Source organism: Megalops cyprinoides, chromosome 15, assembly GCF_013368585.1.
Source record: "Megalops cyprinoides isolate fMegCyp1 chromosome 15, fMegCyp1.pri, whole genome shotgun sequence".
Taxonomy (NCBI): domain Eukaryota; kingdom Metazoa; phylum Chordata; class Actinopteri; order Elopiformes; family Megalopidae; genus Megalops; species Megalops cyprinoides.
In genome coordinates this window covers 8,823,433-8,847,324 of record NC_050597.1, presented here as the reverse complement: position 1 = coordinate 8,847,324, position 23,892 = coordinate 8,823,433, and the positions used below count along the sequence as shown (strand labels likewise).

Below are 23,892 nucleotides of genomic sequence, written 5' to 3'. Positions count from 1 at the left end.
TGATTTTATGCTGCAGCTTTTCGTCTCCGCTTCCCCAGTATGACTCCAGGTGATAAATGTGACCTGTGAACACAGTCCCCTCTGCTCTGTGCTTGTGTCCTTTGTGTGGTCTGTCACCTAGATTAGTAGCCTATACTAGTGTAGCTGTGATTGGATTTTTTGTCCTCCCATGACCTTTTAAGGATGTACCCATGCCTAGAACACACATTATGGTTTGTGGAAGTGGTCAGCAAATGGACCTTGACACAACGTATGAGTATGAGACATGACAGAATTATTTGAGGGCAGGTTCATACGGCGAGTTGTGAAATTGATGGTTACTATGTGTCAGCCTCTCAGGGAGTGGCCACAGTTATCTTCAATCTTGCCATTTTACTGGCATTCATAACTGACACATATTTTTTTCGACTACTGCCACCTTACTAAGCCACCTGAAAATTTATTTTGTATATATTTTGCATCCATTATTTGTAGTGGAAGGTGTCTGCAGGCTGATCAAATGAACTCTTGTGTTTTTGCCAGAACTCAGGCAGTTCCCCATCTTATGACTTAAATGTGTGTTTTTGCTTGTCAGGTTGGGAAATGTGGTGCAAGTCTTGAAAAAAATGACGTGCTAGAGCCTAACTCATTTCTAGGGGTTTGCAAGGAAAATTATTGTAGATTGTAAGCTTCTAACAGTAGTACAAAATATAAATTCTGTGTTTTTAGCGTGAAATGCTAACAAGAATTTAAAACTCGTAACTCTCTGGTAATGGCGGTTATCAGGGTTATATTGAGCCTAATATCATAAAGTGTGTTCTAGGCACAAAAGCTGCGAGGTTCAGTTTCAAATGTTTCAAAAGTTTAGAAAGTACCTGCTCCCTGTGGAAACTCACTTTTTACACCTTTGTTGCATCTTTAGAGTACCCTTTGTTTTTTTACTTGTATATTTTTCACAATACATTCTTATTTTTTTGGTTATATATCCTGTCATTGAAATGGCTGACAAAATATGAACACTACACTTCAGAAACAGGACCTGTTTTTCACTTTACATCAGAGGCCTTCTAATGCCCTGTAGCATATAACACACTTTTTAAGACTGGGAGAATTTGATGTTTATTTTCATCATTGGTAATTTCCTTTATGATAATGATTTCTTTATGATCATAGTGATATTGCTCAGTGCTCCGAGTCAGATATACCTGTGACCTAGCAGCTACCTTCTGAAGTGCTGTGCTTTGCAGCACCTTGTAATCTTCAGCAGTGCACAGCAGCAGATAAGACTTATTTAGGTTACATTTAATTACAGGGGAGGATAAAACCTGTGAATTATGCACATACAGACACAAGTGCACAGAACACTAATTGGTAATGTGATCTAGAAAGTCTAATTTAATTTATATTCAGAAATAAATATAAGCATGTTTCACCCTGCTGTGGTGAGAGAACCACTGAGTTTAAAGGTAGTTAAAAGAATGTATGGAATCACCTCGTAGGGGAACATCAGATGGTGGAAAATAAATGTTGAATCCTGGTTACCCAGCTTGTAATAAATGTTTTAATGTAGTATTTATCCATAGTGTGAAAATGTGTTTAATATTGATCACTGACGGTTTCTGAGGGATCTATCTTGGCGGTGTGACTAATAAGAATACAGGTTTTTAACTCAAATTTTTTTAATTACAGTAGAAAATAACTCACTTCTGATTATGCTGTGTAGCTTATCAGCCATATTACAGTCTACATAGTACTGTAAACTGATAATGTACAGGATAAAGATGTGGCCAAAACAGGAGCCAGAAGGGAATCACCTGCCTGGGTGGAACTCTCAGAGCCCCCCATACCTCTCCTCTCTCTCTTTTACCTGTGTCTGTTTCCTCTTGAGAGGAAGTGTGTGAGTCTGCAATGACTTCCCCAGTGACGTCAGCAGAACGGAGTCTGTGGCCTCCTCACTGTGGACTGTGTGTCGCCCCCACCCCCCCCCTGTAGGTTCCTGGTCAGCTTCATGGTGGACGCGCGGGGCGGCTCCATGAGGGGCAGCCGCCACAACGGCATGCGCATCATCATCCCGCCCCGGAAGTGCACGGCGCCCACCCGCATCACCTGCCGTCTGGTCAGGAGGCACAAGCTGGCCTGCCCCCCGCCCATGGTGGAGGGAGAGGGCCTGGCCAGCCGGCTGGTGGAGGTGGGCCCTGCCGGAGCTCAGTTTCTGGGGTGAGCTACACTTTGCTGAGGTTTGCTTTTCCTACTAGTCCCATGAGTACTTGGTAATAACATAGCTGAGATGTTATTGCACACTTTTACACCTATATTATCATAAAGCACCAGAGTACCTTTTCAAGAATAAAAACTGACACCCACATCCAAAATGGGTACAAAAGTGGAGGGGTATTCCTTGATCACAGAAAAAGGAAGTTGTGTCACTTGTAATGGGGCACAAATTTCAGAGTCTGAGGGTAAGACATTTTAACAGTGAGACAGATGAACCTGAGTCCTCATTGACCTGGGCAATGGAGGTGGTGTCAGCAGGCTTCACATGAAAATGGAGAAGGAGACCAGGCCCCTCCCATTGTCACAGATGTAAATTCTTTCTATAACATAATGTAGTTCATCTTTATAAGATACAGTGAACTCTTGATGGTCCCAACTGTCCGTAAGAGGCTTTCTCTCTCTGCAATTTGCGTTGTTCATGATTTCCAAGTTGTACATGACAATCCCCCACTTTATTTCTCCAGACAATCAAAAGCTGACTGTATCTCATTACTGTTAATCCAGAAAGCTTTTTGTTTGTTAGACAATGTAGATTGTGTTGTTTAAAAACATCAAATCATTATCTGTAGTTTTCAGTATTAATTATGTTGAAAGTTGAGTATACATCTTTTTAAGTACTTATCATCTGATAATAACTACTGATTTATGTAAAACAGTGTGTCTCTAGATCTAGTTTGGTTTTAAAAACCTGTGAACGGATAATCGTGCTCTCCAGATAGACTATTTGCCCATGACCAGAAATACTCAAACAACAAAATTGCAAGGAGTGGTCTTCTGTCATGAGATCACAGAAGAAGGCTTCTGGATTTCATCACATTTGCTAAGCTTGCCATATCTTACATATCTGTAAGCAAATCTGTAGAAAATGTGCCCAAGAACTGAACCGTACAGAAAGTCCTGGCCGCGGCATGTGGAACGTTCGTCTTTTTTTCCTGGACAGGCATGCTGTAGAAAAGGGGAGGCCAGGAAAGTCTCCTCAGTCTGTGGGGTCAAGTCAATCAACAAGTCAATCAAAACTCTCTTGCCAATATCATATCATATAATATCATGCAATATAATATAATAGTTGCTTGGTGTTTGTTTTGGTACTTTCATGTGCACAAGAAGCAGAAACAAAGTAAAACATAAACAGTGTAAAAATTAAAAGCAAGGCTGTACAAGTAGTTCTTTATGACATTTGTGAAGTTTGCTGTAACTTGTGAGTCTGTCAGAATGTGCAGCCAGAAAACAAGGGCAAGCCACAAGTATCTGTTTCAGAGGTGCCGTGTCCCCACCACGACCGGGTTCCAATTACCTTGCAACTTTAATCTGCAATCAGCAAAGCGCAATTTACTACTAACATCCATGGCCGCACAATGCAAGCCTTTTCTGGTGTGGAAGTAAAATTGTATTGAAACAGTGTGGATCAGTAGGATGAAAATGTGTCAGGACATCCTACCAGTAGAAACCTGCAACTTCTATATATTGATGAGCTCTGTTGTTGATGCTGATGGAAATTTACTGCATACCCTGTTGTATAATATACTGTACAGTGCTGGTATAAGCAAGAAGTTAGCACTTTTATACCTATATTAGCTGCTTCTTCCTGTAGTGTTTGGGTTGCCACACCTAGTAAAAAAATATGCATTGTGTTTTGATATGTTTAATTTTTATAGTTTTATATTTGATAAAGGTGCTTGTTCTATTGAACATTAGGTGAAAGTAACCATTCACAAAACTCCTGTCATTTACTGGCAGATGAGTGGCATGAAACCTGACCAATATTACATTTATTTTTAAATACAAAACATGCTGTAGAAACAACTGAATGCCATAGGTGTGGCAGTGAGGCATTGAACTGGACTGTAAATATATAGTTGAGAATTTGAATCTGTGTTAGGACTCTGCTGTTGTACCCTTGAGCAAGAAAAAGTATGTTATTTGCTTCAGAAAAATATCCAGCTTTTTTGGTGATATATAAAATGGGAAGATACTGTTTGGAAGTATATCTGGAAAATAGCTGACTCACTGGCTTGTACATAAAGCCCAAATACATAAAGTCCAATTCCAGCTTTGCAGTAGCCCAGATTTATCTGATTTATCTGACAATTGCATTAGTAAAATTAATGGTTGAGAATCTTTGATATATCTTTAAAAACTCTTTTGGAAACTGTAAATGTGATTTGCGTGTGAATCCTGTGTTGTTTTCCAGCCCTGTAATTGTGGAGATCCCACATTTTGGCTCCATGAGGGGAAAGGAGAGGGAGCTGATCGTCCTCAGGAGTGACAACGGAGAGACGTGGAAGGAGCACCAGTATGACTGTAGGACAGAGGACCTCAACCAGGTTCTCAACGGCATGGATGAAGGTAGATGTACAGACATGAACTTGAGCTTCATGAAAAGGACTCTGTTTGGGATGCAGTGTGGGACAGCAGTGTAGTATACTGATAAGGAGCAGGGCTTGTAACCAAGAGGTTTCCAGTTCGATTCCCTGCTGGGGCACTGCTGCTGTATCCAGCTGTATAAATGGATAACATGTGAAACTGCAAAACTATTTAAGTCACTCTGGATAAGAGCATCTGCCCAATGACGGTAATGTAAATGACAGTAATGGATACCAGCGCTGTGTGCGGGTGTGGATAAGGCTGCGATCTCTCGTTTTCAGAGCTGGACAGCGCGGAGGAACTCGAGAAGAAACGCATCTGTCGCATCATCACCAGGGATTTCCCACAGTACTTTGCGGTCGTCTCCCGGATCAAGCAAGAGAGTAACCACATGGGTCCGGAGGGAGGTGTCCTGCAAAGTATGTGTGTGCCGAAGGTCCGAGCATCCTTCCCAGAGGGGGCGCTAACCAAAAGGATCCGAGTTGGCCTGCAGGTTTGTCCTCCCTCTTAGTGCACCTGTATCGGTATTAGATGGTATGGGTTCGAACAATATCATAGCTGGAAATATATTTGTGATACTATCACTATGAAATGATATAAAACAGTTAACTCCATAACTCCATGAAAGATTACTTCCCCACCACAAGAAAACTATACTAACACAACTGCCTTCACTCGTGCCTCCCAGGCTCAGCCTGTCCCGGATGAACTGGCCAAGAAGATTGTGGGGACCAGGGCCACGTTCAGCCCCATCGTGACAGTAGAGCCCAGGAGGAGGAAGTTCCACAAACCCATCACCATGACAATCCCAGTCCCGCCTCCGGCAGTGGACGGTGTTGCCAATGGCTACAGAGGGGACAGCACCCCCTGTCTGCGGCTCCTGTGCAGCATAACAGGTAAGAGCATCTTAGAGAATTACCCGACAATGAATCTCATGGCTTGCCCCTGCTGCAACTCTGAATATGTTATGTCTCTGTGTAATGCATGAACATACACTTTATAATAGGTAGCGATACACAGAGTCAGTTGTTAGCTGTGTTACATGAGGGGTAATTAAAATTTAAAAGTTTCTGAGTTGTTGCACACCCATTGTAAAACTTGAGACAAACTGAGACAAACGGATCTGGTTATTTTATAGCAACTACTCAGTTGTAAACCAAGCACATAATTTGAGGACAGGCTGTTGGTTGAAGTGAATTCTGGAATGTTCATCTTTTTTCCTGGACAGGCGTGCTGTAGGAAATGGGAGGACTGGAAAGTTTCCTCAGCTCTTGTGGGCTGAACTCATTCAGCCAATTAATCAAATCCCTATTGCCAATTTAATATAATAGTTGCTTGGTATTTGTTTTTGTTCTTACATGCAGGAAGCAACAACACCGTTAAACATAAACAGTATTTTAAAAAACATTAAAAGCCAGACCACACATGCAGATAATATAAATACAGACAATAATAATCCTGCACAACATATAAAATAGAATTTGAAAACAATGTTCTGAATGGAATAAGTATAAAAACAGTCTGTCATAGGGTGGGGGCAAAGTGTTAGTCTACCAGGTATTCGTAATCACTTGAGGATAACTGCAGTTCTGGAGATGTTGTTCTGAATTTGAGAGGTCTGAGGCACTTTCCAGTGGGTATGATAATTATGATGTTCATGAAGATGATGATGGATTACATATTTTTACAACACTCTTCATGAATGTCAAAGCAGTTTGGTGGTGGTGGTGGTTGACGGGGATAGGGGGTGGGGGTTATTACAACTTGGTTGATTCAAGACAGCCATTTTGAGATACAGGGATTTATTTATCAAGCTAAAGTTGAAACCGCAATGTGTCAGGACCTCAGCTGAATATCACATTAAAAAGAGTAGCATCAAAAAATTAGCACCTCCTAAGCACAGCGTCCCTATCACTGCCCTCAGGCATTAGTTTGCTGCTTGGTCTTCCATAGAGATATGAACCAAGTCACGTAGCTTCAGCCAGGTCCATTTTGCCTCAGCCGTCAGATAGGTGAAAGCTTCTGGGTGGTATGGCTGCTGGCTAATGGGAAGGTTTGTCTTTCAGGGGGTACTTCACCAGCCCAGTGGGAGGACATTACAGGGACCACCCCTTTGTCGTTTGTGACCGAATGTGTGTCTTTCACCACCAATGTTTCCGCCAGGTACGGCTGTTTCAGCAGTGTGAAAACCCACTGGTTACCATCCAGTTACATTTGAGTTAAGTAACGCAGTACAAAACACATGGAAGGACTATAAAGCAGTAAAAATTTATGGGGTTTGTGTACTGCAACGTTAGTTAATTCAGTTAAAGTCATGCGCCCAGCTAGAGGAGTTTGGCATTCAGAAGTCTTCACATTGAAATTGGTTTATTTTTGCCATGTGATACTGCAGTTCATTGCATCAGATAATTCTTACATGATTACAGACCCGGGCAGTATGACGCTGGGCAACATCAAACTTTGATGTACAGAGGTTAGAAACAAACAGAGGAATGCAAATATGAAAGGACAATGATGTTGAATTTACTCATTTTGAAGTAAAAAGAGAAATTTGCATTCTTTGCACATTCTTTTTTTATTATGCTATGTGCTATTCTGTGTGTGTGTTTTTTCCCCACCGTGCTGCTAGGTTTTGGCTTGCAGACTGCCACCAGATCCCAGAGACAGTTGGCCTGGCCACTCAGCTCTACCGTGAGCTGATCTGCGTGCCGTACTTGGCCAAGTTTGTGGTGTTTGCCAAGATGAACGACCCAGTTGAATCCAACCTGCGCTGTTTCTGCATGACGGACGACAAAGTGGACAAAACTCTGGAACAGCAGGAGAACTTCGAGGAGGTGGCTAGGAGCAAAGACATCGAGGTGTGTGTGGTTCACAGTGCACCCACAGGCAGGTCTCCTCTCACAAAGTACTCAGCACACGCACTCACACGCCTTCGACTATATGATGTCAAATATCAATCTGAATGATAGACTATGAATCATGTTTAGTTAAAGACCTTTGCGCTGTCCTTAAGTCAAAAAAATTTTAACTGCTTTACTCCTATATAATGGTGTGTTAATGAAGTCTGACAAAAAAATTAACACTGTATTTGTATGTTAACACTGTACTATGCTAAAATGTGCAGCAGGTGTCTGGGTTTGGCAGTGGCTGTGCTGTCATTTTACAGGTTCTGGAAGGAAAACCCATCCATGTGGATTGCTATGGAAATTTGGCTCCTCTTACCAAAACTGGACAACAGCTGGTTTTCAATTTCTACGCCTTCAAAGAAAACAGGCTGCCATTCAGTGTGAAGGTGATGTATTGGACTTTTGTCCTCTATTGACCAAAGTCCCTGTGTTGTGTGGGGTAGAGCAGAATACTGGCAGAAGACAAACTATATGCTGCTTTAAACTCTTATCTGATTGATTAACTAAACACCAGATGATCTACACTGATTTCAGTCTCTCTTGTCTCCATCACTCTTGAAACAAGGGAAGAGAAATCAGTGTTGACTCCATCCACAATGCATTCAGTGAATTGGTTTCATCAGAAAAGCCTCAAAATTAGCTAATTGGAAGGTATATCATTAGTGATAATATTGTACATCTCATTTTTAGATCCCATAGAGAAATACAATAACTGATGGTCGTTGGCTATTTTTTATGCATCATTTAAACAAATAATGGTTACTTAACTTGTCATGTAAGCCTTTAGTATTGCAACAAACTTGAAGCCACTGTACTTTCTTAATCCAAGCTGTGTGTTGTATTTTATGTACAATCTTGCTTTGAATTTAAATGTATGTTGTTGTAAGTGTCATGCAGTTCTCTTGTCTCTTGATCAATAAAAATGCCTACTCAAATAGACTCAAATGTTATAAATATGCATTATTTGCAATGCTGTTGTCAATATTTCACATATATAATTACACATTTTCTTATTTTAAAAGTGTTTTTACTTTTCTTTAGATCAGAGATGTTAGTCAAGAGCCCTGTGGGCGACTCTCATTCCTTAAAGAGCCAAAAACCACTAAAGGTCTTCCACAGACTGCTGTCTGCAATCTGAACATCACACTGCCAGCTCTCAAAAAGGTAAGGGAAGATTTGAGTAGTTGTTCCTGTCTCATGTCATATCATCTTCATGGAGAGGGAAGGTAGTTCAGTGAAGAAGGGTCAAACTTGGCTGAGACTATTCTATTGTGTCTTTTATCTGTTTCGAGCCATTCCGAGTTGCGTTTCCGTCTGAATCAGATCTCTGATTTAGTCCACATGCTTTGCTGATGGTGCACAGGCTTTTTGTGTAATAATGGCTATTTTGTTGTTGTTGTTGTTGTTATCACTACGCTATTCTGTGTGGCAAATGTCGGCCCTCCGTTTCTTTGCTGGCTTTGCGGTGGCTTTTCGGAGCTTGCATCACGTGCTCCCAATCGCCCTTTTCACTTCCTGATGTTTCTTTTCCCTGCTGTCCATTGTGCTATTACCTGTTTCTGCAATGCATCATGGGAACCAAAAGGAAATGGAGTCAGACCCAGATGAAGAGGTAATATAACCATTCCATCACAGATGTTTTTTGGTCCATTTGTTTTAAATGAAGGCACTTCCCTATGGTTCTATCCATGAAATACTTCAGGTGGATAGAAAGATTTCAAGAGATTTAGATTTGTTCCTTGATTTCTTCTGTAGCTCATGAACTGTGAGCACTGACATGTCGAGCAGTAGAGCAGAAATTAGTTCCTTCATTTGCTTCATTGTTCGTCTCTTGTAGGAGAAAGCTGTCACACACTGCCTCGTTTCCATCAGCCCTCTGTCAGTATCTCTTCTGTCTCCCAGCACACCCCACCTACACAAAAGCTTAAGAATGATGGCTGGCCTGGTGGATAAACCAGTCGATATAAACAAATGACAGTGCGGCTTCATTAAGTATTAATTCTTCAGTATACATTTCAGCACCTGGTATATTATGTGGGATAATAATTTTAACTCAATAGAAAGCATTTTAAATGTTCTTATGACACCTTGAAAATTTGTAATTGTATGTGCTATGTCATATCACTCACAGGTCACTTCTTTGCTGGTTCATTATAAAGCAGGCTGGTTCATTACTACTGTCCTGCTTTTGGATAGTGGTGTCATAAGATATCGTAGAACTGACACAGATTGCCATCAAATCTATTGGTTAGAATAGACCATAACAGATATTATCTAACATCAGAAATTCATATGAAATAACCCCCCACACACCCACAAATGAAGTATTGCTTTAGCTCATAAGAATTCATGCACTGACTAACAAAAAGGACCTGTAACGCCTCGTTGAGGTCATTGTCATGTGAAAACACCTGCCCACAAAATCCATTCATCACAAGGCCACAGTGGGCCTCAGCTCTTCTCAAATATAACTGAGAGCACCAAGAAAGGTGGAGAGCCTGGAGCCTAGACCCCTGGGCTATGTACACTGAACACCTACATTGTAACCTCTTTATGTCATGCCTGTATTACACAGTTACATAATGTTACATTACAGCAGTAGTGAACATTTAGAACCTGTGGTGTCATGAGGTAGGTACCCTGATAGTATCATTTTAGCCCACTGAAGAATTTTATTCACATTGATAAGCATTCAGCACAGGGTGTTGATAGCCATTGCACAGAGAGTATTGATGGAGCGTGAAACTGATGGACTGTTGAAGGTCGATTTATATATTATTGATAGGCATGTTCCAAGCAATATGGCTAGGCCTTTCATATAGAGTCACCCTGCATTTAAGCAAAGTAATGATGGGTGTTGTACGTACAGACATGTTTCAGGAGTTTTACACAAGGATTGCACATTAATATCAAAATAATTGATGCCTGTTTTAAACAAAGTAGTGGTTACCATTTCACGCAGAGTTCTGATAGCCCTTTCTTCACGGTATTAACAGGCATTTCACACAGGCTATTGAAAGCCCTTTTGCTCAGAGTATTTACAGGTGTTTAACGCAGAGTGTTGATCTAGGCGTTTTACAGAGAGTATTGATAGCCCTTTTACACAAAGAATTGATTGGCATTTTTTCTGTTGTTGTTGCAGGCTGACAAACCTGAGCGACGTCATACCTTTGCTTCTCTAGCCTTACGTAAGCGCTACAGCTATCTGACCGAGCCTGCAACGAGTGAGTAGGACATTTCAAAGTTATTCACTAATTCATGTAAATAAGTGTTTCCTGGAAGTGATTTCATGTACACGTCAGATTTTACCTAAATACACTATCCAAAAGATATATATTTGTGTCTGTCCTCTGAATATTGCCACCATATGTAACTTAAAAGTCAAAATGCCTGTTTCTGACATGGTACCCTTTGCATGGTTTATTGTGACTTTTAAGTTGCCATGCTTGCCCACTTTTTAAGATATTGTTTCCATGTTAAAGTGTTTTTGTTTCATTTGTGAAAAAACAAGTCATAGAGCAACATCCATGCATTAATTAAACTTGATTATATGTAAAAATGTATATTTCAAAAGTGAAATTTCGCCTTGGATTTACTCTTAGTTGTTATTTGCATTGTGATTGTCTAGCATTTTGTTTTGTGGTGTTTTAAATGCATGGAAGATCGCAAGATGACTTTCTTCCAGATGCTTCACATTTTGCACTTGAAATGCCTGTCACCAAAGGGTACTCAATATTGTCTGGCATGCAGAGGTGTAATGGACCTAAAACTTAGTTTTTCAACTTGTGTTTTGCTGTAACAGATTTTGCTTTAAAAGAGGTGCAAGGAATCTTTTGTAGTCTTTACTTCGGTTTTGTCTAAACAAATGCATTTGGAAATAAAATGGATATTCAGATCAAACAGATAAAAGGCACTTCAGCAAAAACAGATAGCCAGGAAAGTAGCACATCAAATGTCAAGAGTGGAGTAATTTATTCTTTGTCTTTGTCTTGACATTGTTTTGTCTTGTATGTTATGTTTGTGAGCTTCATTGTGCTTTTTCTTTTGTTGTGTATTTTGTGTTGGACCATGGATAACAGGATCATCTTTTTGGCTTGATTCAGAGCATCATTCCCCATTTCAAAACCTCATGAATGTATTTTCTTCCACCTTTGCTAATACAAGTCTCACTGACCTTTCTTTTCTTCTGGTCTCTCTGTTTTTTCAACCACTTTTGTTGATTTTATGTTGGATTTTGATTTACTTGTTTAAGAAACAGTTGAACGAAGCACACCAAGAACACTGCCTGCTGGTTACGCTTACAAACCTGTCTTTTCAACAAGATCTTACCAGGCATGGTCGGCTGCTCCTATTACCGTCCCTGGGCAAGCAAAATCTGGATTTGGTTCCCTCTCCAGTTCGTCGTCCAACACGCCATCTGCCTCGCCATTAAAGTCAGTGTGGTCAATTACCTCAGCATCCCCTATCAAGTCTACCCTTGGAGCTTCAACCGCATCTTCAGTCAAGTCAGTCAGTGATATAGCTTCTCCCATCAGGTCATATAGAACTATTTCTTCCCCAATCAAGACAGTTGTTCAGCAAGCCCAATATCCAGTGTCCTCTTCACTGCTGTCCTCACCTGGTAAAGCTGAGCCAGACCCTGTGTCTGTTAAAGGACTTGCTGCATCTCTGGCTTCAAGGACCTCCCCTGTCATGAATGCAGGGTCACTACTGGAACGGTCTTCAATTACCATGACCCCACCTGCATCTCCAAAATCCACAGTAAACATGTACAATTTACCTTATAAATCTGTCATAGCCTCTGTTACACCAGTGGCTTCTTCCCCAATAAAAACAGTATCTGGCCTGTCCTCAGTCAAAACCAATGCAGAAGTCTCTGGTGCATCAAAAGGTTTGCTGGTTTCATCTCTGTCTTCACCTGTAAAATCTACAGCCATCCCCAGTGCAGCAGCATTGATCAATGGGTCCGTTTCGCCTATCAGATATCCCTCATCCTCGCCTACTGTGCTTTCTGGAGGGACCAGCAGTTTGCAAGAAAGGATACAAGCAACAACTCATGCGGCCACAACAAGTGTCACTGCTGCTATGGATGAAGCTGAAAAGACCTTTAATTCTTGCTCTGCAGGTTACGGCACTCTAAAGTCCATCTCCACGTCCTCGTCTTACCAGTCAATAAGATCTTCCCCTTCGACTTCCATTTTTGCCTCCTTGAGGTCTCCAGCTTCTTCCACCACCTCTGTTACGTGTAGCACAATAACCGTGCCAGTCTACTCTGTGATTAATGTTTTGCCAGAGCCACAATTTAAAAAACTTCCAGAGGTCACCCGATCGGCAGCCGCACTCCTGTCCCCTCTGAAGACCAGGGCTACAGAGCCGCAAACCACCACCCAGTCCAACTTTTCTAAGACGCTGTCACCAGTCAAATCATCGTTCATTCCTCCTGCAGCCCTAAAATCAGCTGCAGCATCCTCATTAACGTCCAGCCAGGAAATCCTGAAGGATGTGGCAGAAATGAAGGAGGACTTAATGAGGATGTCTGCCATCTTACAGACTGACACCAGTCCAGTAACTAAAAACTTCCAGTCAGACTCGCCTAAAGAGCCTAAAATCGAAGACGAGGAGCCTTACAGGATTGTTGAAAAAGTGAAACAGGATCTGGTTAAAGTTAGTGAGATCCTAACAAAGGATGCGCTGAGAGAGAGCAAAGTTGCATTAAAACAGAAGAGACTTGAGGACGACTGGGTGGAGTTTTCGAAAGACGAGATACAGGAAGCTCAGCAGAATGGCCGGAGATGTCCCCTAAGCTACGACTCAGATGGCTTTCAAGTCAGAACAAAGTCCATAACTGACAGAGATTTCAATTTAGCAAGGGTGGTTGACTATTTGACAAATGATATTACGGGTAACTCTCTTTCAAAAATATCAGATGTGAAGTGCAGATACGATGAGGTGAAAAGAGAAGGAGAGGAAAAGCAGAAACGTATTCTCAAACCCGCTATAGCTCTTCAGGAACACAAACTCAAAATGCCACCTTCAAACATGCGCTCCTCTCCTTCAGAAAAAGAGTTGTGCAAACTCGCTGAGGCGTTGTTTGGCACCGATGCCATATTAGTGTCCCCGGATGACATCTCACATGAACAGGATAAGAGTCCTCTCTCGGACAGTGGCTTTGAAACCAGGAGCGAAAAGACCCCATCTGCACCTCAGAGTGCTGAGAGCACAGGGCCCAAGCCTCTCTTTAATGATGTTCCCATCCCCCCTGTCATCACAGAGACACGCACAGAGGTTGTTCACGTCATAAGGAGCTACGAGCCCTCTGAAGACAGCCAGGAGCCGATGGTGGAAGAAACACGAGTGGCCAAGTCACCTGCATGCATTCAAGCAGAACCACAACCTAACGGACCCCTCAGGGACAAAGTAAAAGGGTATCAGGTGAAAGTCAATGGAGAGGATGACTCCGCAAGCAAAGGTATGCGCGTTAAAGAGGAAACGCACATTACCACTACAACCAGAATGGTTTACCATAAACCGCCCAACAAAGAGGCTGCGTCTGAGAGGCTCGAGGAAACGATGTCGGTTCGAGACATAATGAAAGCATTCCAGTCTGGTAGAGATCCCTCCAGAGAGCTGGCTGGCTTGTTTGAGCACAAGGCTGGCAATGAATATCACAAAGGAAATGAATCATCGCCACGGCTTCTCGAAAAAGACGTTAATTCAAAACCCAAGGTTGAAAGAATAATTGAGGTTCACATTGAAAAGGGAAATAAGGCTGAACCAACTGAGCTTATCATACGGGAAACAAAAAACCACCCAGAGAAAGAGATGTATGTCTACCAGGGGGATCATGGGGTAAAGGAGCTACAAAGTAAAGTGGATGCAGATGATGATGCTCATCCGGAAGAGAAGGAGCTTACTGCAGAGGAGTCACTTCCCTCTTACTTAGAGTCATCCAGAGTGAATACCCCCCTTTCTCAGGAGGAAGACAGTCGTCCAGGTTCTGCACAGCTTGTCATGGATGACTCCTATAAAACCTTGAAGCTGCTGAGCCAGCAGTCTGTCGAATATCACGATGACGAGTCATCAGAACTGAGGGGGGAGTCCTACAGATTTGCTGAGAAAATGCTTCTTTCTGAGAAGCTTGATGTATCTCACTCTGATACAGAGGAGTCTAGGACTGATCAAACTCATGCCCGTAGCTTGGAGGTGCAGGGTTCAGAGAGGCATAATGGTGAAAGACAGTACAGTGGGCCCAAAAAAGAGTTTATTATAAAGTCATCAAATGAGACAGACAGAGCAGCTAAATTTGCTAATTCGGATCAGCAGAAGCTAACAGTGTTGCATTACACTTCAGAGCCCGGTAGCCCAAAGCATTACCAAAGGGTTACAGAAGACCGGCTGGACAGGAATAGGGAAAAACTCATATACGAGGACAGGGTTGATCGAACTGTGAAGGAGGCAGAAGAAAAATTAAGTGAGGTTTCTCAGTTTTTTCGTGACAAAACGGAGAAACTAAACGATGAGCTCCAGTCGCCAGAGAAGAAGCCTTACAAGGGAGTTGCAAGGGAAACCCAGTCTGGGCCTAGCTCTACCTGTACTAGTCCTGAAAAAACACTGAGTAAGAATGGAGGGAATAAAGAGGACTGGGGTAGAGTGGGGAAATTATTTAGCAACTCAAATGAAAGAAAATGTTCTAGCTTGCCAAGCAGTCCTGAAAGATGCATTTTATCCCGATATAACAATGACAGAAACAAACAGGGGGATAGCATAAACCAAAACAAGACAAGTGAGGCCTCCCAACCTTTCCAGCTTAAGTCATCCATGGTGAACATGGTGAAATTAAAATTTGAATCAGAGGCTCACAAGCAAGACAGTCCTCAATTGGATCAAACAAAACCCACAGTGAAAAAACTCCAAGAAAGTAAGCTTCCTGTGTATCAGTTTTTCGCTGGAGCAAGAACAGACAAATCAATAGAAAAAACAGACCAAGGGAAAAGTCATGTGGAAAATCTAGATGTTGAAGGCAACGTTATCACTGGACAAAGCCTAGATAACAGTAAGGTCCATGTCACTTCTGTCAACCAGAAAAATTCAAATACACCCACAAAACACTGCCCGAGCATAAATAGCCAGGAAATGAATGCAAAGATCTACAAGACTTGGGAGAGCCATGGAAATGGAAAAAACAAGAATCAGAAAGATAAACTGTCCCACACCCTCATTCAGGACACAATAAAAGAAAGCAACAAGAATGACATTAAAAATTCAGTCACTGAACAAGAAAATGGGCAGCTTTTTAAAAATGGGACACTAAGCAGTGAAATGACAGAAAGTTCTCCAACGAAAAAAATAATATATACAGAGCTGGTGATGCGGGAAGACAGTGAAAGTAGTGACAGCCTCACTTGCAATGGCACTCTTAAAAAAAAGACTGATTCACAAATTCCTGTTAGGATGACCGCAAGTCCCACAGATGATCACCATTTTAAAAAGTCAAAGCCAGAAACTTTGGTAAAACCCTCTGATAGGAATGACTCCTTATCAAGGAGTCCATTTATGAATGCAGTGCATAACGATATTGGTGACGACAGTCCTGTAGAGTACATGGAAAAAGTATCTCCTGTTGTCAAAGCTGAAAGCTCTCAAGATATCAAAACATTGCCAGTTTATGTAAGCATTCAAGTGGGCAAGCACTATGAGAAAGAAACTGTAGGCGGACAACAAGGATCTTACAGAAAGATTGTCAGTCAGGAAAGCAGAACAGTACATGAGACACGGGGAGCGTTTTATACAGTTAAACAGAAGCAACCACCATCTCCCCAGGGCAGCCCTGAGGACGATACACTGGAGCAAGTGTCTTTTATGGACAGCTCAGGGAAGAGTCCCCTGACACCTGAGACTCCTAGCTCTGAGGAAGTGAGCTATGATCTCACCTCCAGAACACCCGATTCCCTGTTTGCTTTCATGTTAGGCAAACCCAGTCCAATTGCAGAAGTTCCAGAGGAATCTGAGGAGGAGGAAGAAGGCAAAGCTCATTCATTTTTGAAGGAATCTCCACCAGATAAGACAAAACCTCCCCAATCGGAGGACACAAATGGGCACAAAGAAATAGCAAATAAAACAAAGGAAAAACGAGTTGCTTACATTGAATTTCCTCCACCCCCTCCGCTGGACCCAGAGTCATCAGAGCCTGAAAAAAAGGCTTCTTGTCCCTCTTCTGAGACTGAGACAGAAATGATGGAGGTCAACCTCCAAGAGGAACATGACAAGCACCTTCTTGCTGAGCCTATAATCAGAGTGCAGCCTCCATCCCCCCTGCCTCCTGGCGTAGGCGACAGTGACTCCAGTGATGATGAGTCAATATTTCAGCCTATTCCTTTAAAGAAGTATACCTTCAAGGTTTCAGAAGAGGAAGAAAAGCGGTCCAAACCTAAAAAGCCTGAAAGGAATGGAAAACATAAGGAAGTAGGCACAAATGGTGATGTAAAGGGAGAAGACTTTGAGTTTGAGCAAAATGGGAACGATCAGTCTGTCACTGACTGCTCAATTGCCACAACTGCAGAGTTTTCTCACGACACTGATGCCACAGAAATTGATTCTCTTGATGGATATGATCTCCAGGATGAGGATGATGGCTTAAGCGAGCAAGATCCGAAATCAAGCTTAGCCAAAGAAAGTAGAAAAGAGATGCGGACAACAGACAGCATTTTGAAGTCATGTGATCGTTCCTTTAGCCAGACTAAACTTGAGGTCATTGAGGAAGAGGAGAAGGTGGTGAATGATGAAGAAGGAACTACAAACACAAAAACAGTCTCTCTAGACAAAGAATCAGAAGAAGGGACAAATGGGGAAGGAAACTATTCTTTGGAGGGAAGACACCCGGACAGACAAGGATTTGCAGATAGCTACTTTAACTACCAACTAGAGGAGGAATTTAACACCCCTTTTAAGACTGTTGCTACCAAAGGTTTGGACTTTGATCCTTGGTCCAGCAAAGGAGGAGATAATGAAGTCTTCGACGTTAGAATAAAAGATGAAGAGCCCAAGCCTTTTGGCTTGACTGTAGAGGACAGGTCACAAGCAACTACTCCAGACACTACCCCTGCCAGAACACCAACTGATGAGAGTACTCCGACTAGCGAGCCCAATCCTTTCCCCTTTCACGAAGGGAAGATGTTTGAGATGACTCGTGGTGGTGCAATTGACATGAGCAAGCGGGATTTTGTTGAAGAGAGACTTCAGTTTTTTCAGATTGGTGAGCATACTTCGGAAGGGAGGTCAGGGGGCAAAGGGAAAGGGGTCACGAGTCTGGGTGGAGTTATCTCACAGTCACAGGCAGGGGATAGCACACTTGAGCAACAGGCAAAAGCCCCCACAGATACTGCAACAGTCAAGTGCAATCTCATTCAACTCAGCACTGACTGTGTGAGCACGTCGTCTGGTGACTTTATAGCAGAAACATCCTCTTGTACAATAACAGCATCCAAAGTTGATTCTAAATTACGAACTCCAATTAAAATGGGGATCGCAGCCTCCATTACTGTGAAAAAAGATGCTAGTTTTATAGAATTACCTGATTGTAAAGCTGAGAAATCAGACAGTCAGAATACAGAATACTCAGGCATAGAATTATATGTAGATAATCAGCCTAGCAGATTTAGCTGCACAGCTTCAAAACCTTCTGAGAGAAGAGATTTTCAGACAGAGAATTGCAATAACAACAACAACCTTGAGTCCTCAAACATTCAGGCCAACTACATTCAGTGCGGCAGTGTAGTGTTTAATTTGCAGTCCTCATCAGAGCCCACGCTTCAGCAGGTCAGTAGGATTGAGGCCTCATCTTGCAGAGATGCAGAGAAAGCCAGGGCAGACAGTGAGCTGTGCGAGCAAAGGAAGACTAGCGAGTCCAAGGAAACAGAAGCAAGGCCACCAAAGTCCAGGCTGCCAATCAAAGCCCCTGGCTCTGCATCACACACACAGAGTACCACAGTGGGAAAGCAGAGGCCCAAACACACAGTTAAACCTGAGGTCAGGAAAAGAGTAGATAATTTCATAGCTGCTGAACCCAAATCGAGGATTCCAATAAAAGAGGTTAAGAAGAGTAATGTCAGTCCCCCCATTTCGGTGCAGATAGTGTCCAGGTCAGTGAGGACCGAGAAGGAAAGAGCAAAGCAGGTGCCCCCCAGATTGTCCGATAAGGACAGGACTAACCTCTGCAGCAACTCAGCGTACGAGACAGGTAGAGAGGTGTGCAAACGCTCCATTGAGTACTTTAAGGGCCTTAGTGGGGAGACGCTAAAACTGGTGGACCGCCTTTCCGATGAAGAGAAAAAGATGCAGTCAGAACAGTCCGATGAAGACAGCACGTCGAGAAGCACCTCGCTGTCCGACCCCTCTCAGCCTTCCCTCACTTCGAGGTCCGCTAGAGAACGGAAAAACGATGCAGCGCCCGTAAGAGCGAAGGCTGAGCTGGCCGGCAGTGAGAGGAGGCGGAGGAGTAGGCGGACTGGTGGGAATGGAGGCAGTCAGGTTGCCGGGCCCCACGTGGCTCCCGCCGGCGAGATCAAGCCTAGTTTGTAAAACTTTCAACTTTGTTGATCTTAGTTGCATGAGCCGTTGTGATTGCCTGTGCCGTGGTTTAACCGTAGCTTGTCATTCTGTCATTTGTCATCTCTGTGTGCCGTCTTCTTCTTTGTCCGATTACCACAAGTAGTCAGTGACCGCAGCATGCTAGAGCAGCACACCAAACAGCGGACTTAGTCTCCAGTCTGTGTCTTTGCAGCTAGCTAGAGTGTTGTAGTTTTTACGACTTTATGAAGTTGTAATGCAGAGCCTTGCGGCTTTGTTGGCAGAGCACACAGGTTGTCCGCATGTGTAGTTCCATTTTACACTGTTAACCACATTAGTCTTTTATATGACTTTCCATGATGTTGAAAAAAAAGGCTCTTGTGGATTTTTGTTCTGTTTTTTGTTGCTTTTTGTTTTTTCCTGTGAGAGGAATTGCCTGCGTAGGTTTACAGGTTACATTATCACAAGTACAACCAGAGCACGAGTAAGTTGTTCAGTAGCAGTCTTCAGTAAAGTGCCTGTCATCCCTTTTCTTGCCATTGCAGATTGTACACACTGTGTTTTTAATACTTAATATGTTGTGTAATTTGTCTGTGTTTGATGAATATTACAGTGTAATACCTGCATACATACAGTATGTTTAACTTTGGGGAAAAAAAAAGATATTTGGCCAGAAAAGGGTGCAGTGCACTTTTCATCATCTGTCTTTAGTGAAGGAATTACATTTTAAACTAATGTCTTTTCTGCACCACAGGCCCACAGAGTCCCTGTGAAAGAACAGACCTGCGGATGGCTATAGTAGCTGACCATCTGGGTTTGAGCTGGACTGGTAAGAAAACCTAGAAACCCTGCCACCTAGAGGACGTCCTTTCTGCACGCAATATTCAGATCAATAAAGTTTCCTCTGAAAATTCACCTTGTGGGAGTTTTATGTTAATGCATTTTTGTTATTATTTAAATAGAAATTGTTTTTATATACGTATGGATATGTGTTTTACTGGGTGGTTAAGCTATTATTCTTCTTGGTAATGCCTTGCCTTGCTTTTGTGTGAGTGTTATCACTGTAGTTAATTTGTTCTGTGTATTGTGGGGCTCCTCCCTGGTCTACCCCCTATGATGATAAGGGAGTATACCCTCCAGCCCTCTACCTGCACTGCAGCACTGTAGGAATGGCCTGCTGATCTATTTTTAATATGTTGTAGAGCTGGCCAGGGAAATGAATTTCTCGGTTGATGAAATAAACCACATCCGACTGGAGAACCCCAACTCGTTAACGGCACAGAGTTTCATGCTCTTAAAGAAATGGGTCAAGAGAGATGGCAAAGATGCCACAAGTAAGTGTCTCCTTCCTGACTTTTGAGAGAGGATCCAGGAAAAAAACAGCCTTTGTGATGTTAGACATTTTGGGGTATTTGCATGAAAGTGCTAAGTGTATATGAATAAGTCATTAATTACTAACACCTTAGTAATGACCACTGTCTAAAAATACATCCCCATTCAACTTGAAAATCTGCAGTCAGTAACACACATCTAAGATTTGCTAGGTGCTAATTTTTCTCTTGTTTTAAAAAGAAACTGGTTTTGGCACCACTGTTTAACATACTTTATGTGTACATAACTTGGTAATGAATAGGGTTTTACTGCCCATTTCTAAGTGTTTGAGTAGTGGAAGGGAAAAGATACATGCTTTGTGTCAGAACTGTGAAAAGTATTTGACCAAGTTAACAAATGTGTCATATTTCACCTTTTTAGCGGATGCCTTAACCGCAGTGCTGGCCAAGGTCAACAGGATGGACATAGTGACACTGCTGGAAGGTCCAATATTTGACTATGGTAACATTTCTGGCACTAGAAGCTTTGCAGATGACTCAGTATTCCTGGATCAATCCGATGGTAAAGTTTAGCCCCATATATCCAGTCTGTCTCTCTTTTACTCTTACCATCTTGACAAAAATCATAAGATAGCAAAATGTAATATCAAATGTTTGGAGAATATGAAGACATAATGGTTTAAAAGACAGACCCAGATTAAACTGAGAATCGGATTTACCACCTGATCTCAAATTTTAAACCTGATGCTTAACCTTTTAACTGTAGTCTCAGGTGCTTTCTGATTTGCACATTTAATCTCGCAAGCTCTGTACAAGGCAATAAGCAAGAAGGCTAAAGCAGGGTTTCTCAACCCCTGTCAAAGCAGCTATACAACTCCTTTTGCCATTCAGTACTACGTATCTGTGTGAGTCACCATTTTCAGTTGCTATGGCAACAAAACAAGGAATGTGAATAACCCAAAACTAAAAATTTGAGATCAGCACTTCAGGTGGGGCTGTCTTCAGTTACAGTATGGATTTATCTGATGATTTCTGAGAGTCAAGCTTAAGCATTGCATTCATCTACAGTAATTCATCACTAAGGCTGATTACTGCTTTCCCCAAAGGGTAATTGATAGTTTTGCACAACAGTGCAGGCTATACATTTTCTGTTTATTTAGATGATTTGCAATGTGGGTTATGATCAGTGAGGCATACATTTATGTGGGCCTTGGATGGCAAAAGGTTGAGAAACCCTGGGCTAAAGGTATGATTCAGTCACGCTCTATTTTTAGTTCAGCAAGTTATGTTTATGTGTACAGCATGTACAGCATTCAAAACATGCTAAAGCGGTCACAAATCTGGCATGTCTGCAAGTTGCCACTCTGGCTGTATTAATTGAGGAACTTCCTGAATGGGCTGAAAATATATTATATTTATAATTTCTACACTATTTTGTTAGAATGGCAGCCATTTTGCCAAAAAAAACCCCTGCTAAAATGGATTTCTTATTACACTTCTATACGCTTTTAATGGGAAGATTTGTAATCTCCTCTTGTACCTGTAACTGTAAACCCTTTCATCCCCTGTAAGCATGGCTGTGGCTCTGAGAGGCTATTTGTGTGTTAGCTGTAGGTCTGCTTAGCCCTGTATCATCTGTTTCTCTGAGCTCTCCCGATAAAAAGCTTCCTCTTCAAAACCAGACCTCCTGCCTCCTCCCTGCACCCTCCTGCAGCCCACAAGAGCAGCTTTCCTGCAGGCCTACAGCCTCTCTCCTGCTGCCTCCTCCCTGCTGCAGTTGCCTCCCACCCTCACCTCCTCTTAGCTACCCAGAAAAAAAAACCATCTTTTCGTTCACCCGGTCTTTCCAGTGCTTTAGTCTCTTTGTGTCTTCTCTCTTGAAGGTTCTCGCTTCAGTGTCATAGCATGCTTAATAGCATTCCTGGTTGTAGCGTTCCTGGCTGGGGGACTACCCTTATGCCCCCCCACCATCCCATTCCTCTTCCCCCCAAATCGTGACCCCATCCCTGCATCCTCCTGGCTCCCTTATCTCCTGCTACCCCACCAGTGCCAACTTTCTGGGTGACTCTTCTGCTGACTCCTGTGCCTCCCTTGACCCACTCCAGCATTTAGATCCCAGTCCATCTCTTGTCTAAATCTTTGATTACAATTCCCAGCTCGTTTTTCCAGTCCTTCTCTGGTACATTCCGAAATGGCAAAAATCTTCCACTTACATTTCAACATACTGTATTCTGCATACTTAATGTTTCTGTCATTTCATGCAGTTCACTACACCTCATTTAAACCATTTTGCAGAACCATTTTCGCACTTTTATAAAACGTGTTTTTAGCAAGCCCTTCCATATTGCATTTTGCTTGAAGCCAACATGGCTTTGGGCCTGCAGCTGTGTGCATGTTAAAAGACCTTTGGGGAACGTCCTTAGATAGACTTGCGTGTGGCCTCTGTGAGGTGATCCGTATCAGTGCGGCTGTGTTTTCTTGTTCAGTTTACCAGAGCCTCCAAATGGAACTGCAGTCTCCTACAGAGCTGAGCTCTGAGCCTGCTGACCTGCTCTGGAGAGATGATATCCTCATTGAGGAGCCTAGGGTAGAGACTAGTAGAAGCCCCTGTAGGCCCAGCGATTTGGCGCTGATTCAGCCGCACGGCCCTGCCGCTGACACCGTGACGGAGGAGCCCCCCGTGGATGGCTGTGGGCCGGGGGGCAGTGAGGTCGTCTCTGGAGCAGAGGACCATGACATTAGCCACAGGTCCACCTCCTCCGAGCAGCAGGACTCTGGCAGTGCGGTAAAAGAGATGGGTGAGCTTTCGGAGCGGGAGCAGCATGTGGAAGACAGAGGAGCAGGAGACTGGCAGCAGGAGATGAGTGACAGCTACCCGCTTCGGGCGTGGGCCTTGGCATTAGGAGAGGGCAGTGATTCTGGTTCTGAAGAGGAAGAAGAAGAGGCATCCCAAGGACAGTTAAACTCCTTAATGGAAGATATTATACTGGAGGAAGGCTCGGAGGGCGAGGAGGTGACAGAGGGGAGGGTGAAGGCTGTTGGCGGTCAAGTAGAGCAGGCAGAAAAAGACATGTCCTCAATTCCAGGCTGGTGCAACGAGACTTCAAGCGTGAACGTGGAGACAGCCACACAGGGTCAGAGTTTGAGCACTGACCCAAGTGATCAACAGGAAAGCGGGTAAGAACTTCTTCAGTCCCTTTTTTTCATGATTTCATTCTTGTGGTTCCATGATTCTACATCTTGTCGTTTTCTTCTGTTAGCAAGGAGAACTCCAGCGACTCCGTTACCTCATCCTCCAAGGGGCACGCAGGCAAACCAAAACACAATGGCGAGCGTGCGGAGCTCCCATGTCAGGCCGGGTCCCTTCGTGCAGGCCAGGAGCCAGCCAGCGGGATGAAGGGCCAGGACAACAGGGCAGGGCCAGGCCGAGAAGAGGACACCGCTGCGTCTGAACACAAAGTTCAGGTAAAGGT

At 43.0% G+C, this 23,892-nt stretch overlaps 1 protein-coding gene across 3 annotated transcripts in view; it reads left to right on the top strand.

Annotated features, from left to right (window-relative positions):
* Positions 1-23,892, top strand: part of LOC118789675 (ankyrin-3-like) — a 130,883-nt gene that overhangs the window by 101,897 nt on the left and 5,094 nt on the right. Inside the window, exons 29-45 of one of the 3 annotated variants that reach the window (XM_036546182.1) lie at positions 17-49; positions 1,972-2,196; positions 4,445-4,599; positions 4,899-5,110; positions 5,306-5,513; positions 6,684-6,780; positions 7,247-7,475; positions 7,784-7,909; positions 8,565-8,687; positions 9,109-9,135; positions 10,666-10,747; positions 11,776-19,092; positions 19,843-19,917; positions 20,291-20,422; positions 20,841-20,981; positions 22,906-23,596; positions 23,680-23,884. In XM_036546182.1, the coding sequence (XP_036402075.1) occupies positions 17-49; positions 1,972-2,196; positions 4,445-4,599; positions 4,899-5,110; positions 5,306-5,513; positions 6,684-6,780; positions 7,247-7,475; positions 7,784-7,909; positions 8,565-8,687; positions 9,109-9,135; positions 10,666-10,747; positions 11,776-19,092; positions 19,843-19,917; positions 20,291-20,422; positions 20,841-20,981; positions 22,906-23,596; positions 23,680-23,884 (10,078 nt within the window). The remainder of the gene's footprint in view (positions 1-16; positions 50-1,971; positions 2,197-4,444; positions 4,600-4,898; positions 5,111-5,305; positions 5,514-6,683; positions 6,781-7,246; positions 7,476-7,783; positions 7,910-8,564; positions 8,688-9,108; positions 9,136-10,665; positions 10,748-11,775; positions 19,093-19,842; positions 19,918-20,290; positions 20,423-20,840; positions 20,982-22,905; positions 23,597-23,679; positions 23,885-23,892) is intronic. The other 2 variants (XM_036546183.1, XM_036546184.1) reach the window with 2 other exon arrangements.